The 18,759-nt window shown below is 37.6% G+C and overlaps 1 protein-coding gene across 1 annotated transcript in view; it reads left to right on the forward strand.

Moving 5' to 3' along the window:
- The first annotated feature begins 9,401 nt into the window (after positions 1–9,401).
- LOC145293018 (uncharacterized) overlaps positions 9,402–18,759 on the forward strand; it is a 71,238-nt gene continuing 61,880 nt past the window's right edge. Inside the window, exon 1 of the mRNA XM_080139299.1 lies at positions 9,402–9,607. Within this exon, the coding sequence (XP_079995425.1) occupies positions 9,465–9,607 (143 nt within the window). The 5' untranslated portion in view covers positions 9,402–9,464. The remainder of the gene's footprint in view (positions 9,608–18,759) is intronic.

The raw sequence follows: 18,759 nt of genomic DNA on the forward strand, positions 1-18,759 counted from the left end.
GAGCCAACCTCAGTGGCGCATTTTTTAAAAGTATGGCAGGGATGAGATCAGGCATACATGCCTTCGAGGTGTGCAGTTATTTTTATGAAATCACGAACGTAAGAAGAGATCATAAAGTGTGACTTTTAACTTCAAAGGGAAATTTGGGAGGGAGTGTTTTTTTATTTTTATTATTACATTTTCACCCCAAACAAGGCAAATTATCACTTTGGTGTAGGGGACTACTATTAGGGGCAACAACTACTGGGGTACTATGTAAGGATTTGGGCAGCCAGATGTCGGTTCATGTTACATTTGAACTTCTGCATGTCAGTACAGTTGGGGAAGCAGGGACCTGGTATGAAATTCCAGAGTCTAGTGGTTCTGAGGAAGAAACTATTTTCTTTTTTTTTTTTTTTTTTACAAGGTGGTCAACACTTATCAAGGCCTGGAAGCCACTCAGGGATAAGGGTTATTGTAAGTACAGTACGTTAGGGTGGAGATTTAATAAAGTGTCTACTTAAGGGGGCGGTTCATTAGGAATTTGTTTACGTTGGACTTGAAGACATCCAGGTTGTAGTCAGGTGGGAAGCAAGCAGATGGAAAAGAGTTCCACAGGCGTGCAATTCTAAGAAAGAAGCTTTGTTCATGGAATCTACGTTTTGATTTAGGCATAGATAAAGAGTGGGGAAAGTTTTTGACTGTGGATTCAGCTAGACGGGTGTTTTTCGTAAAAGATTGGCGAGGGGGGACCAGAGGTTGGAGTTCAGACGAGCACCTGCCATGGAAATAACGATAAAACAAAGATAGGCTTGCAACGTCTCTTCTGTGGGAGAGAGGTTGCAGGAAAGGGAAAAGGGCACCCCCCACTAAGCCACAAAGTCTATTTTCTACTCTGTCAAGGCAGGATAGGCTGTTTTTAGCAGCTCCTGCCCAGATATGGCAGCAGTATTCCATCCTTGGACGTACTTGGTTTTTATATAGATAGAGAATTGCATCAGTAGTGAGATATCTTCTGGAGCGATAGAAGGATCCCACCATCTTTCCAGCGACCTTGGTAACAGACTTGATGTACGTGTTCCATTTCAGATCAGGACTTAAGGTCAAGCCCAGAAGCTTGTCAAAATATGGGGCTTCTCCTAGACGAGAGCCATCCATTTCAATTGATGCCAGATGGGGATCAGAGCGTTGATGATGTAAAGATAGGAGTTTGGTTTTAGATGCATTAAAGGTAACCAGCCACGTCGTCCCCCACTGAACCATGTGCTTGAGATCAGAGGAGAGAGAATCAGAGAGAGCTTTGTCATTTTCAGCCTTTGATGTGTTGCCGTAGATGGTCGTGTCATCAGCATAGATGTCAATGAATGATTTAAGTATGTGTTTAGGGAGATCATTAATGTAGATCAGGAAGAGAGTTGGGCCCAGGATGGACCCTTGAGGGACTCCAGCATTAATACTGCAGGCCTCTGATTTTTGTCCATCAACCACTACTCTTATGAGCCTATCAAAGAGAAATGATTTAATGATAGAGAGAATATTTCCAGTTATACTGTGGCTGGAAATCTTGTGAAGTAGGCCTTTATGCCATACCTTGTCGAAGGCCTTTGATATGTCAAGAGCAATTGCCCTAGAAAGGAAGCCTTTGTCAACAGATTCACTAATCCTATGAGATATAATCGCTAGCACATCTGCGGTAGATCTTGCAGAATGGAAACCATATTGCGTGTCACTAAGGAGGTTATTTCTGCTGAGGTGGTTGACTATTTCTCTATTTAATATGGATTCCAGCAACTTACTCATGACACACAGGAGACTTATTGGTCTGTACTGAGAGGGAGATGACTTATCACCTGAGTTCTTAAATGCAGGGTATTTCCTTAAGGCAATGCTTAAAAAGTTTCGTAAGTATGGGAGCAAGTTCTGGTTGAAGCTTTTTTAACACTATAATTGGGATGCCATCAGGGCCAGTTGCTTTACTAGAATCAAGGTTCTTGATTAGCTTGGCGACCCCCTGCTCAGATATTTGTATGTTACCTAGCGTGTTCTGTGTTATAGGAGTAAATATGGGGAGTTGATGGCCTTCATCGCATAGGGTAGAATTAGCTGCAAAGTTCTTGGCAAAAGTGTGGCCTTGTCTGAAGCTGACAAGATGACCTCTGATCCATTGATAATGGTTGGTATAGAATGCACACTTCTGTTCAGGATCCTATTTGTTATTTGCCAAAACTGGTGGGAACCAAGCCGCTGATAAGTTACTTTGGATTTAACAGACTGGGCATATAGCTTTCTTGCATTCTTTATTACTCTTTTACAGTGGTTGCTGGCATTCCTGAAAGCAGCTTTAGTCTCAGTGCATCTATTACGTTGGTAGCTATGGAAAAAGTGATTTCTGTGCACGATGGCAGCAGCACATTCTGGGGAGAACCATGGCTGGCTAGTAGGTTTTTGTTGGAATTTTTTAGATGGTATGAATCGGTCTATGCCTACAATTAACCATTCGGTCAGGTCTGATACTATAGGGGAGACACCCTTTTTAAACATGGAATGCAGAGGTAGATCAGATATAAATGTACGGAAGCTATCCCAGTCAGTCATGGAGTATCAGTATACAGTATGGTGGAGGGGTACATCTGGGGACTTATTACATTTCATTTTTATCTTAACAGATACAATGGAGTGGTCGGAGGATCCTAGAGGAGAAAGAACGGAACATGAACATAGCTCAGGGGAAGTTGAGAGAAAAAGGTCTAGGAGGCTTGCATATTGACCTGTAGTATCAGGCACACAGGTGGGCTTGCGAACAATCTGAGTGAGGTCATAAGCAATGGCAAAATCATGAAAGAAACTCCCCTCATCGTCCGTCTTATTTGAGTGGGTCAGCCATTCCACGTTATGGATGTTGAAGTCACCACAAATGTGGATATTAGCCGAGGGATGTGCAGACAGGATGTGGTCTATTTTCTCAGATATGCTCTTAAAGTAACTCTGCTGTTATGGGGCCAATAGGGGGCAAATATAAATGCAGTGGTGTAAGCAAGTGCAACCCAGAAGCACATATAAGGTAAATTAGGATCTTCTCTAGAGATATCCCTGCCACATGGGAAGCCATCTTTAATGTAGGCACATATTCTATGCCCATGGCGATCTTGGGGGTCAGATGTTAAGTTAGAGTATCCGTTAATTATGACCTCATCTAGGGAAGTGGTCGGCCCTATTCCAGTTTCGCTTAGAAAGAATATGTCTGGTTTCGTCTCCTGTAATTGGGTTTCAACCCCTAGAAGGTTGGAACATAGACCCCTGATGTTGGAGAAGGAGATATGGTAGTAGGGGTCTACGTTGGAAGATGGGGTTCTAGGTTTATTCGATTTTTCTTTCTGGAGATATTTCATGTTGAGGTTTTGGGATTTGTGGAACAGGTCGACATACTTAGTTACAGCAGGATAGAGAGGGAAAGTAAGAGAGAAAATGATAGGAATTTTTTTTTTTTTTTGTAACACATGAAAAGGTAAAGCCGTAACAATTAGTATGGCATCTAGAGGCCCCACCAGAGACTACTGCATGGTCCAGAATCCATTCACCAAATGGCAATACAGCAGTCCCAATACTTTGCGCATGCTGATAGGACAGCCTCCTTAGTGGTTAATCCAAGGTTCGGGTCCCTGACTATCCCTATCTACTGGAGTAGAAAGATCTTTTACATCTAGGGATCTCTACTGTGTGGGGGTGGGGTTTAGCTGCCTGTCGGGTTTGTCGAGGGTGTCTACGTTGTGGAGAAATGCGTGACTTACCTGGATAGACCACGTGCGGGTCGGTCACCGAAAATAAATAAAAAGAAAAGAAACGGTCAAGACTCTTATTTATAGAGTAGTGATCACGTGAGTTAGAAGAATATGCAAATAGAGGTGAACGATTTTGCGATATAAAAAGCCTGTGTTGTTAAGAGGAGGGGGGACTGTTGGCAGAAGTCAGTGCTGTCAGACGTGCTTTAGAGTTTTGTTACTATATGCTGTGTTCGATTGTTGGGAGAGAGAGAAAAGAGAAGAGGAGGAACCAAGAAGACATTCTGCAGATACTTGACTTTGTGTTGGTTTTAAGCTATTCCGGCGCTTGGTGTGCAGTGACTAACAATGGACAGATTCGACATTCGCTTAATACCCGAGTTCGACGGATCTACCACTGGACCGGCTGTCGTCGAATGGATTGAAAAGGCAGAGAAAATCTGTAAACTGTGCAAAATTAAAGAACCAGCCACAGTTATCCCTTTGAGGCTAACTGGAGGGGCCTATGCAGTCTACCAACAACTCGGGGATGAACCAGACTGGGATGAAATCAAGCAGAGCCTGTATACAGCGTTTGGTACAGATCCATTTGTTGCGTGGCAGCAGTTCACGAGCCGGACACTTCAACCCAAGGAAACAGTCGACGTGTACCTAGCCGACCTGCGAAAATTATCTGTACCGTTTGGTGGGGTCAACGATAAAATATTAAGCTGTGCTTTTTTGGTAGGCCTACCCGAGGAGGTCAGTAAACTGTTGCGGGCATCATCAAGAATCGATGAATTGTCAACTGATGAGTTATTGGCCCGAGCTTGAAACATCTGTAAGGAACAGGAACCAATTGCAGCAGCAGCTCGTTTTCGACATGGAGGCAATGTGGACTCTCTTCCAGATAGTAATAAGCATGCCACCCCAGTGTGCTATAAATGTGGGGAGGCCAATCATTTTGCTAAAGAGTGTCGGAGTGATAGGAGAGGTGTATATCCACAATCAAAGAGACCAGTGCAATGCTATCGCTGCAATAAGTTTGGGCACATATCTCGCAACTGTTCGGGAAACGAAGTTGGGGGCAAGGTACTATCGCTACCCTTGCCCCCTGCCAACCAATAAACACAGGATTGCCTGTCATTAGCGTTAAACTTGATGATGTGCAGTGTTCAGCACTTATAGACACGGGGTGTTCCCGGTCTATAGTTAGTGCCCATTGCTGTCCGGTGTGGTGGAGGAACCCAGTCGGCGTTATGACCATCAATGGCTTATCACGGGTATGTTGTGGTGAAGGGACAGTCACAATCTGTACTGAGAAGGGTGACACAGCTAAAGTTGACGTTCTGGTGATGCAGGAGAAACCCCTTGGCTACGACATGTTGCTTGGAATTGATGCAATACAAGCACTAGGAGGCGTTACAATCACAGCAGCTAGAGGTATCAGGCTTGGAGAAGGGAAAGACGTCTGTGCAGCCATGTTGATTGAAGAAAAGGACTTCTGTGCTACATTTGATGACAACGAAAGGGTGTGGACTGCAAAGTGGAAATGGGCCATGGGCCAGGAACCAGATCGGCTGTGCAACACGATTCCAGAAGCCGTGTACTGGTATAATATAACACCCAAGGACAATGTAACACCAGCAACTGCACCAGCCAATGGGATTTACCAATATGAACAGCGTGTGAAAGGAGTTGATGCCATACCATCAGTGGTGAATGTTGTCAATACACCATATCAGGTGGGAGACCTTGTTTGGATAAAACCCCCGAATGCTGGGTGTACTACGAAATTTTTCCGGGGAAAAATAGACGAAATCATAAGTCCTCAGACCATGTTGATTGGTGGCATACCACGTCACGTAAAAGATATCCCCCCTTGTTATACCTCTTCTGATTCTGAGGACGATGAGGAGGATCACACACCGTTCAGAGATGATCCTGATCACTTACTGCCCCTTCAGGTGAGCATAGAAACACCACCAACAGAACCAGACGAGGGAATGATGGGACATACTGATGACAATAGTGAGGAGAGCGATGGACACAAGAAAGTAATGCCTCATCGAAATACTCGACAGAGACGAATACTGCCCACCCCCCGTGATTGCGAAACCCCGCGAGAAAGGATGATGGAGCACACCGAGGAGATGACGCCTCCGATTCTTCGGAGAAGTACCCGACAAAGACGGATACTGCCCCCCTGCCCTGATTGTGAGACACCGCCTATGGAACCACGAGACGGGATAATGGAAGAGACTGGTAGTAATGATGGTGGTAATGAAAAAAACAGCAATGAGGAAGTGCTGCCCCCAATTCTTCGAAGGAATACCCGCCAACGACGATTGCCCGCATGTCCTGTTTGTGATCATGAGATCAGGGGGGAGTGTGGAGAAATGCGTGACTTACCTGGATAGACCACGTGCGGGTCGGTCACCGAAAATAAATAAAAAGAAAAGAAACGGTTAAGACTCTTATTTATAGAGTAGTGATCACGTGAGTTAGAAGAATATGCAAATAGAGGTGAACGATTTTGCGATATAAAAAGCCTGTGTTGTTAAGAGGAGGGGGGACTGTTGGCAGAAGTCAGTGCTGTCAGACGTGCTTTAGAGTTTTGTTACTATATGCTGTGTTCGATTGTTGGGAGAGAGAGAAAAGAGAAGAGGAGGAACCAAGAAGACATTCTGCAGATACTTGACTTTGTGTTGGTTTTATACGTCGTGGGGGCACAAGTGTCTGCAAGTTCGCCAGAGCATTCGCCATTAACATACTTGTAGAACAGGCAGAGGGATGCAACATTTCATCGATGAGACAGAGGCTGAAGCTTAGATGCCAGTTCAGGGCCTATCATATTGGCAACTCTCTTTTGAACCTTGTCTAAGAGCGAGAGACTAGTAGCAGATGCACCAGCCCAAATGTGACAGCAATACTTCATACATGGGCGAATGGTGGCCTTATAGAGGTACAGGATACATTTGGGTGTTAGTTGTTTTCTAGCACGGTAGAGAGAGCCTAGCTTTTTTGCAGCGGCCCTGGCAATGCTTTCAATGTAATTGTTCCAACTCATGTTTCCTGTGAACGTTAGGCCAAGGAGTTTGAAAGATGTACTCTCAGATAAAGAGTCACTGGCCATTGCTATTGGTGGGTTTAAAGTGGAGTTGAAGGCAAACCAACGGAGCTGTGCAAACAACCTCATAGTTGTTAGATAGTGGGGAAATTGCTGATTGTCCATTATTTACCACACTGTTATAAATTTTTCATGAAACTGCAACTGAAACCGGAAATTATTTCTGTGACTCAATACATTTTCTGTTGAGTTCAGTATGCCTTCTCTTAGCTGCGGCTATTTCACTCTTAACAATTATTTCTAGCTTCTATAAACTTTTGTCTATTCGAACTTGATTTATGGCGGATAAATTTGCAGAATGCATGCTGTCTTTATAGAGATTACTATTGGGGAGAGTAGGGTTTGCTATAAAACTTCCGTATGGGAACATGTACTTCAATTTTTTTTTTTTTTTTTTTTTTTTTTTACACAGAGATCACCACTTATCAAGGCCCGGAAGCCACTCAGGGATAAGGGTTATTGCAAGTACATTACGTTAGTGAGGAGATTTGATGAAGTGTTTAATTAGGGGGGCGGTTCATTAGGGATTTGTTAACATTAGACTTGAAGACATCCAAGTTGTAGTCCGGAGGGAAGCAGGCAGACGGAACAGAGTTCCACAGGCGTGCAGTTCTAGGAAAGAAGCTTTGTTCATGAAATCCGCGTTTTGATTTAGGCACAGATATAGAGTGGGGGAAATTTTTCACAGTGGATTCAGCTAGACGGGTGTTTTTCGTGAAAGATTGGCGAGGGGGGACCAGGGATTGGAGTTCAGACGAGCACCTGCCATGAAAATAACGATAAAACAAGGATGGGCTCGCAACGTCTCTTCTGTGGGAGAGGGGTTGCAGGGTAGAGAAAAGGGCATCCCCCACTAAACCACGAAGTCTATTTTGTACTCTGTCAAGGCATGATAGGCTGTTTTTGGCAGCTCCTGCCCAGATATGGCAACAGTATTCCATCCTTGGCCGTACTTGGCTTTTATATAGATAGAGAATTGCATCAGTAGTGAGATATCTTCTGGAGTGGTAGAAGAATTGCTGCTTTGAACCATTCAGTAGTCTTGTTTGTACACTGTTCAGTAGGAAGAGAACAGATACTACTCCATGGGACATCTTTGATGTGATCCTGATGGCTTCCCAGTTAGTCTTTTTGAAGTACCTTGTCATTTTGAGCAATGGCTCTTCAACTTGAGGGTCAAGAGTCTAGGATGATGCTTACCATGTTGTTTAAGATGCTTATCATGACGTTTTAGTTAGTTTAAAATATAAAAAGAAGATAAATAAGTTACCTTGAAAAAACAAAACAAAAAAAAAACGATTAATATTATTTTAAAATGAAAAATTAAAACCCATAAATAGGTTACTTTAAAATAATAATAATTTAAAAAAAAAACACAAATGAAATGAAAACAATTTCAATACAAAGTTACTAGTGCAGTGCAAGGATGGAATACTGTTGCCACATATGGGCAGGAGCTGGTAGAAAAGATTTGTCCTGCCTTGATAGGGTTCAAAATAGACTTCGTGGCCTGGTGGGAGATGTCCTTTTCTCTTCGCTACAACCTCTATCTCACAGAAGAGATGTTGCGAGTTTGTCTCTGCTTTATCGTTATTTTCATGGAAAGTGTTCGACTGAGCTTCAATCTATGGTCCCCCCTCACCAAACTTTCACAAGAAACACTAGACTAGCTGAAAACATTATCAATAATTTTCCCCACTCTTTATCTGCGCCTAAACCTAAACATAGATTCCATGATCAAAGCTTCTTTCTTAGAACTGCACACCTGTGGAATTGTCTTCCGTTTTAATTTTCCCCACTCTTTATCTGCGCCTAAACCTAAACATAGGTTCCATGATCAAAGCTTCTTTCTTAGAACTGCACGCCTGTGGAATTGTCTTCCGTTTTCCTGCTTTCCAGCTGTCTATAATATGGTTGTCTTCAAGTCCAACGTGAACAAGTTTCTGAGGAGCCGTTCCACTTCCAAGTTAACAAATTTACCGAACTTCCATTACTATCGATTACTATATTGTCCTTTTGACTCTCTACACTCTTTAACCCTTATCCTTGAGTGGCCTATCGGTCTTGATAAGTGGTGACGCCTATGTAAAAAAAAATAAATAAATAAATTTAATTCAAACTTATAAAATGTTAGATAATTTAGATGAATGTTTGACATTTTATTTTACTGCTTAATTTGTTCTAAATAACTTTATCATTGTTCTTGTTACAAAAATTATTGAACAGAGAATTTAAAGTGACAAGAATTCTTTTTTTTTTTTTTTTTTGTCCCCAATACTGTGATCTTAGTCACGAGTCAACAGGTTTAAAACATTAGAGAACCTTTATTACCCTTGAAGACAGTACTTCATTTCATCTATTTCATAGTCTTGTTAAGCGATGTTTAACACCAATCACTATGGCATCAGCAGAAACAAACAAACCAAAAACGAGATTCAATGGCATGGCTCTTTCTTTACGAAGGCCATCAGCCACCACAGAAGTTGTTATTTTTTTTTTTTTAAATCAATAAAATAAATCAAAGCTCGGAAGAGTTATTTGCCCTTGATTCAGCTCATACGAAGCTTTCACACTAAGTACCCGTTCCTCTGTTGGCCATGTCTATAAATCGTGCTGTACTCGATCGAATTCGAGGTGGTTATAGACTGTTTGTTGGTGATCTGGGCAATAGAGTTGGCAAATATGAGTTAGAAAGAGAGTTTAAATCATGTGGGCCCATAACTGACGTCTGGGTTGCCCGGTAAGATCCCGTGTTTTTTCTTGTTTTTTTTTTTTCTTCGTCGAAGATTCTTTCTCTATTTACGACTTCTAAATTTTTCTTTCATTACTCATATCGAAATCATTTAGTTTGAACAATTTTTAATAATTGAAATCAAGCAATTATTTTTTGATTTTTAAGTATTATTATTATTATTATTATTCCGAAATACAAGAAAAAATGTTAAATATTTTGGGTACTTTGTAAGGAATGCGCACACAGAGGAGTTGGAGTCCAGCGGAAAATCTTGTCAGTCCCAGAAATAACGGTTTACGATTTGAATAACTGCGAAACCGTTTACGATTTGAATATCTTCTAAGATTAGATTAAAAAATAATAATAAAAAAATTGGCATCTTAATAAAACGACCCAGCGTAGTAATACTACGCTGGGTCGTTTTATTAAGGTGCCAATTTAAACCCTCCCCCTAAACTCCCCACGTTAAGAACGGTTTTCGAAATAAACACTCCCCAACCTCGGAAGCCGTTCTTAACATGGCGAGTTTAGGGGTGTTTATACTACGTAGAAAAAAAAAAAAAATTAGGTCTGACTCCGTAAGTACCGGGGAACGTGGACCCTGCGTAAACGGTGTTTATTTAATGATTACTTACTACCTCAAAGCGCATGCGCAAAAGTTTTTCTGTGGTTTATTTAATCACGAAAACTTTTTGAAGGTACTATTTGAGACCAAAAAGGGGGGAACAAAAGCATTATTTGAATATGTATGAAAAAAATATAAGTGGAGAAAATAATAAAAATAAAATAAAAACGAGCACGAAATAAAAATATTTTAAAAAATTAAATAAATACACGCGCGATTAAAAATAAAGTCTGAGATATATACGGAGAAAGTGAAAGAAAATGGAGAGCAATCATTAAAACACCATTCGCCGTGAAGTACCCATTGGATACTACTCATTCATTACAAACAAGTACTGTTATATTAATATGTATAATTTTTGTTTTGTTAAATTCCTAAACCGAAAAAAAAAAAAATTATTATCGGGGCAGGGGCACCTCTATTCTAGAAATGATCCAAATCTGATAATTAGGGATTGCCAATTTCCGTTTAATTTGTATTTAAAAAAAGACAAGTTAAAATCAACTTCTGTACTTTAACATTCTTCATCACCTGCATAAATGCCACGGAAAAGTCACTTCTGGTCAATTTTTTACCAGTTATAAAATATCCAAACGAACTCGTCTCTTTTTTCAGCATAATAGAATATTTAAAAACTGGTAAACATTAACCAGAAATGATTTTTCCAGCGCATATTCCTATATCAAATCAGCTGACGAAGAATGCCAACAAAGAAGGACGTATTTTGATTTTAACAAAAAAGACGTGTTTAAAAAGTACTTAGTATAATTTGTAATGGGGAGAAATTTTCACGATTACAATTTGGAGAAGGAAATATGTGCTTTTGTAGAATAGACATCCAAAGAATTTCAGTATATACAAAAATTCCCGATCTACTTGATATACCTAGTTACTCGAACACTCGACGAACGGAACCATCTTTTTTATAATTTATTCATTTGCAAACACACACACACACACACACACACACACACGAAAAAATAAATAAACAAAAAAAAACTAAAATGTTTTGGTTTTGTTTTGGTTTTCAAATGGCGCCGCTCGTCCAGTTTGAACTATATCATGAATGTCATTTCAATTTTCTGTTTAAAAAAAATGTTCCATGAAAATCTTTCCCGTTTTCATTAATTAAATCGAAACATTTCCAATTAAACAATTACGGATATATGTTCTCTTTCACTTTATTTACTTTTAAAGCAACATTGGACTTGTATAAAATAGTTTTTTTTTTTTTTTTTTTTTTTTTTCGAACATTTAAATAATTTTAAACATATTTTGAATCGTCAAGATTCATTTTCTTCAGTATTATCGGTTTACCAAGTTTCTAAATGATTGTTAAAAAAAAAAAGTAATTATGAGAATCGAACCCGAACCCTTGAGGCAAAGTTGTAAATTAAAGTGTGGAAAAAAAAAAAAAAAAAAAAAATTTACGACGTTAACCATTGCCCCACACCGCGACATGCTAACGGAAACACATTTGAATTTATTTAATTACTTGGATTTAGCAGGTGCCCGTTTTAATGAATTATTTCTCATTTTTCAAAAAATGCTTCCATGATCACGTTTTTCAAATAGTCGTTTAAAAAATTGTATTCGCTTTTTTTTTTTTTTTTTTTTTTTTTTTTTTATAATTTACTATTATTTACTTTTCTCTTAGGGTTTTGGTATTTTGGGGAACTTGTACATGAGGACAATTTTTTTTTGTTTTCATTTTTAAAGATTTCCGCTCAGAACAGGGACAAGACAATTAAAAAAAAAAAGTTCATTAAGTTTCCCTACCTAAGGCAAACCAAACACTAAATTAACACAAAATAAAATATTCTCTGAACATTTATTAAACCTTTTAGGTTTTCTGATTGAAATGTTTTGCCCGTTTTTGTTTATACTCTTCGTCAGCTAATCTGATATATATATATATATATATATATATATATATATATATATATATATATATATATATATATATATATATATATTAGTTATGACACTAATTTTTAACACCCACAACAAAAAAATACAAGTAAAAATGTAGTAAAACGAAATTAATTCATGATTTTTACTCGAGATTGAAGAGGAAGGATCAGGGTTTAAATTGCATACGAAGATTCTTTACTTTACATTGAATAAAACGGACGAAATTTTATTTGATCGCAAGATAACCAAAACATAAAAAATGAGAAAATAACAAGGGTGTTGTAAATATATATAAAAAACAACTTATAAAACATTAAAAATATAGAGAAATAAACTTAGTACATTATATCTTGTTAAAGTTTTTGTTCAATTATTATTCAAGTGATATATATAACGGTAAAAGTTTTACCTTTGGCTTGAAATAATATGAAAAAGACATATCGATGTGTATGTCCAAAAAAAAATGTCACGTTTAAGCAGACATCTAAATGATATGGAGGCCGTTGACTGACAAACTTTCCTTAATTAATTGAATGCCCTGAAAAAGTCACTTCTGATTAATGTTTACCAGTTTTCAAATATGCAAACGAACTTGGCTTTTTTTTTTTTTTTTTGCTGCTGCTCAAATGTGGGGACAAAGGCGTGATCAGAAGACAAATGCTTACAAAAAAACAAAAAGAAAAACATAGTTTTAATGCTATATATTAACTAACTTACAGAAATTGTCGAAAAAAAAAATTAATTATATCACTTGCACTCTCTGCTCTGCACAAGTACTTTGAAATGTTAAAAATAAAAAGCATCTGGACGTTAAAAGTATATGCATGGATAGATAATTACATTTTAATGTGTTTGGTATAAGTTATTTGTTATGTATTCTTGTTTGTTTATTTTTTTTTGTGGGTCGGGGGGGGGGTTATGTTGTGTAGTTAAGTTTTAATCTTCTGAAAGTGTTTAAAATTTTTTTTGTTTTTTCAATCTAAGACTTTGTTTATTTCTGTCTTTACACAAACACTAATCCAAGATGACTGCTGTTAAATCATTACAATTAATAAGTGCCAGCAAATTGCAAAAATAAAAAAATAGGATAAAATCATTTTTTCACTGATCTGTGCATTTTGAACTTTAAACTGAAAGGTTTTCTTGATTTCCAAATAAGTTGTAGCATATAGAAGTGCGTTGCTGCATGTTTTTTTTTTTGTTTTTTTACTAAGGAGTTACCACTTCTCAAGGCCAGAGACAACTCGAGAATAAGGGTTAGTTAATAAGTGTACAGTGGTTAATGGGATAATGTAGTAATTGTTAGTGAAAATTTGGTAAATTGGATTACTTAAGGGGAATGGCTCATCAAGAACTTGTTTACGTTGGACTTGAAGTTGACCATACTGTAGTTAACTGGAAGGCAGGCCAACAGAAAAGAGTTTCACAGGTGTGCAGTTCTAAGAAAGAAGCTTTGTTCATGGAATCTACATTTAGGTTTAGGCACAGATAAAGAGTGGGGGAAATTATTGATAGTGTTTTCTGCTAGACAAATGTTTCTCGTAAGTTTTGTTAGGGGGAACCATAGATTGGCGCTCAGACAAGCAGTTGCCATGAAAATAATGATAAAGCAGAGACAGGCTCGCAATGTCTCTTCTGTGAGAAAGAGGTTGCAGGGAAGAGAAAAGGGCATCCCCCCACTAGGTTACGAAGTCTGTTTTGAACTCTGTCAAGGCAGGATAAAGTCTTTTTAGCAGCTCCAGCCCAGATGTGGCAACAATACTCCATCCTTTGACGTACCTGGCTGTTATATAGGTAGAGCATTGTATCAGCAGTGATCGATCTACTGGATTGATAGGATCCCACCATTTTCCCAGTGACCTTGGCAACAGATTTGATGTATGTGTTCCATTTCAGATCAGGAGTAATGGTGAAAACATGGAGCCTCCCCAAAATGAGAGCCATTCATTTCAATTGATGCCAGATGGGGATCAAAGCGGTGATGATGTAAAGACAGAAGCTTGGTTTTAGATGGATTAAAAGTAACCAGCCACCTCTTTCCCCATTGTACTACATGCTCAAGATCAGAGGAGAGAGAATAAAAAAAAAACTTGGTTGTTTATGGTCTTTGTGTTGCCATAGATGGTAGTGTTGTCTGCATAAATGTCTACAAATGGTGTAAGGATGTGATTTGGAAGATTATTGATGTAGATTTCGATAGAGAGTTGGGCCTAGAATGGCCCCCTGAGGGACTCCATCATTAATACTGTGAGCTTCTGATTTCTGCCCATCAACCACTACTCTTATGAGCCTATCAGCTATACTGTAACTGGAGATCTTGTAAAGTAAACCTTTATGCCATACTCTGTCAAGAGCAACTGCCCTAGAAAGGAAACCTCCATCAAGAGATCCGCTAATCCTATGAGATATAACTGTAAGCACATCTGCTGTAGATCTAGTAGAACGGAAACCATATTATGTTACTACGAAGTTTATTTTTGCTGAGGTGGTTGACTACTTCTCTATTTAACAGATTCCAGCAGCTTACTCATGATGCACAGGAGACTTATCAGTAGAAATGCCGTTAGGACTAGTTGCTTTACTGGAATTAAAGTTTTTGATTATCTTGGCAACATTATGCACAAATATTTGTATGTCGCATAGTGTTTTCTGATACAAGAATAAATACAGGGGTTTGGCGACCTTGGTCACATAGGGTAGAATTTGCTGCTAAGTTCTTGGCAAAGAGTTTGAATTTGTCTGATGCTGACGAGATTACCTCAGGTCCATTTATGATAGTTGGGATAGAGCACATGCTTCTGTTCAGGATCCTGTTCACCATTTGTCAAATCTGGTGGGAACCAAGCCGCTGTTCAGCTAATTTGGACTTGACGGACTGAGCATATAACTCTCTCGCATTCTTTATTACTCTTTTACCATGATTGCTGGCAGTCCTGAAAGCGGCTTTAGTCTCAGTACATCTATTATGTTGGGAGCAATGGAAAAAAGTGATTTCTATGTGCAATGGCAGCAGCACATTCTGGAATGTTTTTGGAGGGAATGAAACGGTCTATACCTACAATTAACTATTCCGTCAGGTCTGATGCTATAGAGGGCACATCCTTTTTAAACATGGAACGCAGAAGTAGATCTGATATAAATGTATGGAAGCTATCCTAGTCAGCCATAGTGTATCGATATACCGAGGACTTTCGAACATTTTCTTTTACAATCCTTCAAATATTTTTTTTCAATGTTCTGAAATAAATTATGAAATAAAAAGCACTTAAGAAATTTCAGCACCGTTGAATTATGACAGTCAATAGAGAAGTAAATTTTCTTGCATTTTATTAGTTATTTGCTGTATATTTTGTTAGTTTTTGATTTCTTGGTCTGAATTCTGCTACAATAAGAAGAAAAGTCTTAGAAAAACGAACATTGATTGACTCAGATTTAGTATAATAATAAATATTGATTTCTGATTTTAATATAAACAGCCTTCTGGTATGTACAAAAAATATTTTTTCCCCTGAGATACATGAGATGAAAACCAAGGAAGTTTGTCTCCAATGATTTTGTTCTTTTTATTATTTTATAATTCGATCTATTCTCATGCAGCTGCTGCTGCTACTACTACCACTACTACCCATTCTCCTCTTGCTGTAATCTGATCAAAGGATTTTTTTTCAGGTTTTTATCGGGTCAAGTTTTTTTGTTTTTTTATATATATAAAAATATCAGTCTTCAAATGACCTCCGACTGTCATTGTTAATAAACTTGAAACCATAAACATTTAATGTTAAAAAAAAAAATAACTGAAATTCTATTCCTGTTTATTCATTTAACAAAAAACAAAACAAAAAAAAAACCTGCAGTATGTTAATCAATATTCTCTTTATTAGGTGTTAGCGGAGAGATAATAATCCCCTATGAAGTGCTTGTGGTTCTTTGTTATCAATGCATATTCGCAGCATGAGAAGTCTTCAAGCAGCTGTCGACAATTTTACAAAAGACAGGAATTGCAACCCGTTTAAAGTTTGTCCTGTGTTTGCCCATTTATTTCTTGTCATCATACACTTGTTACTAATGCAATGGCTCCAAAATTCATAATGATCAGTTAATTAGTTTAAGAGGAAATTATGTACATATCTAACTTTATATAAAATAGTGATTTAAAAAAAAAAAAAAAAAAAAAAAAATTTTTTTTATAAATATGTAAATCTATTATAATTTTAATTATGCTTATAACTGCAAAAGTTATGACCGAATCTGTTTTAATTATATCTATATATAATTTTTACTTCTTTTATAAACATTATTGTCTACATATGTGCATAGATGTTTCGGTTGCGATTTCCTTAGAAATCCAACGTCATCAGGTGAAACCTTACAATGAAACTCCTTTAAGATTTGGCCCTGTCGGTGGGGCATTAGAATACGCCGACTGCCCCGCTGCAGAGGGTAAAAGTCCCTCAATGGAGATCCTGGATATGACCTTAAACTATATCCAGTGGTGAGGCCCCAGCTTGTGGGCTTTGGGGAGTGTGGAGCCACCCTTTAATTACCATTGCTCCCAGGTCCACTCTGACCCGGAGTGGCAGTACCTGTTAGGGTCCCAACTATGGGTTAAATAGAAACCGATGTGAAAACAACAAATATATTATATTAAAAAAATTTTTCTTCAGAATCTTTGGATTCGGCATTAAATAACCCGAAAAGGGTTGATATGCCGTAAAACAAAAACCAACCAACCTTTAAGATTTAGCTTGATGAAGTGTCAAAATTGGAAATAAAGAAACGTTGATGTATGTCTGACGTAGATGTTAGTTTTATAAACCCAAACTAAACAAACGAGTTCCGAGAGAAACCCATCAGTCTGGAGAAGTACACGTTTACATATTAGATAGAGAATGTTTGTTTTGTTGACTCTCACTAATTACAAGCAATTATCTCATTATTTCGGACATAGTTGAAGGCTCCTATCACTCTTGGGATTTGTACATAACTGGTAAACTAGTCAATGGTCTGCAACAAAAAAAGAAAAACTGTTTTCATCAAATGGAAATGGAATCATATCATCTTTTCCAAGGCAACCATTTTATTGTTCCACCCTGTATTTTTTTTTTTTTTTTTTTTTTTTTTAATTACTTTTTCACTCCAAACAAGGCGCATTGCTACTTTGGTGTAGGGTGCTACTATCAGGGACAGCAACTACTGGGGCGCTATGTTGGGATTTGGGCAGCAAGATGTCGGTTCACGTTGCACTTGAACTTCTGCATGTCAGTACAGTTGGGGAAGCAGGAACGTGGAATGGAATTTCAGAGTCTAGCGGTTCTGGGGAAGAAACTACTGGAGTAGAAATCTGATGATTTCAAATTGAAGAGTTAAAATTATAGGATTTTAAAGTGTTAAAATGGATTAACATATGTCTAAATGAGTCTTTACTGCTAATTTTTGACAATTTCTGCGAGTCTTTCACTGCATGAAGATGGAAATTTAACAAAGTATGCAAAAAGCTAACACTAAGGAGACAAGAAATGTATTTTCACAAAAAATGTACCAATAGGTATAATTTCACAGAAATATACCAATAGCATACAAAATGATTTACAATGGCTAAAAAGTGGCCCAAATTGGCTCAAATTAAAGCTGTATTATCTATTAAATTTGCTTCACTATATTTAATTGGCAGTGATTAACCTCATTTGTGACAATGATATTTGTTGAGATTGAATAAGACTGTCAATTCCATCTAATGATGGTTAATTGGTTGTATACGGCTTCAATTAAAATTTTAATTGAAACTACTAGAAATGTTATTTTAGTGGGTCTGATGAGTGAAATAGATAGTCTTGTCCTACCCCGCACTTAGAAATAGGTCTATTTTCATGAAATTTTAGCTGTATCTGTGGTATCTCTTGTGAATTTTTCATGCATATTTGGCCTGTACTTTCTCATGTGGTTCGTTTCTATTGGTATTATACCTCTTACCTAGAAAAAATAGGCATAGAATTTCTACTAAAGAAAAACTGTCAAAAATAGGTCCAATTTTTCAGAAACGGTAAAAAATAAATGCATAAAACTATACATATTGTGAAAATAGAATGGATACTACATTTGTTGTGATAAAAATCCAAGTAAGAGGAAGAGTCCCTTTGAATGGAATTTGTTTTACAAAAGTGGGAAAAATTTTTAAAGAGCTCAGATCACATAAATAAGCATAATTTCTAATAATGTTTGGTCAGTAGAAACAATATGTAAATACGTTCATCAATTACTTACTCTCTCATGCAAATAATAAATCACGTATGTTTTTATCCACCAAATTCCACAAATGTTTTTCTTTGTAATAACTATAAAATAGTAGAAATTAGGTAAAGATGAAACTTGATATACTCGGGTATTTTACCAACATCGCTCAAAGAGCATTACAAACTAGTTTATTTATTTTTTTAAAATGTTTTATTAGCATTAACAGACCTATATAATTTTGTGTTTTATAATGACGATTTATGTAAGAGGGCTAAAACTAAAATTAAAGATAACTCTCAGGGCTTTTTAAAACTACTCCCTTCCAAACCTCCAGCAAACTTCCTCTCTCAGTTGGAGGGTTTCAGAGATAGGTAGCAACAGTTCTGTC

The sequence above is a fragment of the Euprymna scolopes genome, chromosome 14 (assembly GCF_053919585.1).
Source record: "Euprymna scolopes isolate OS-2025 chromosome 14, ASM5391958v1, whole genome shotgun sequence".
In the NCBI taxonomy this organism is placed as follows: Eukaryota; Metazoa; Mollusca; class Cephalopoda; order Sepiida; family Sepiolidae; genus Euprymna; species Euprymna scolopes.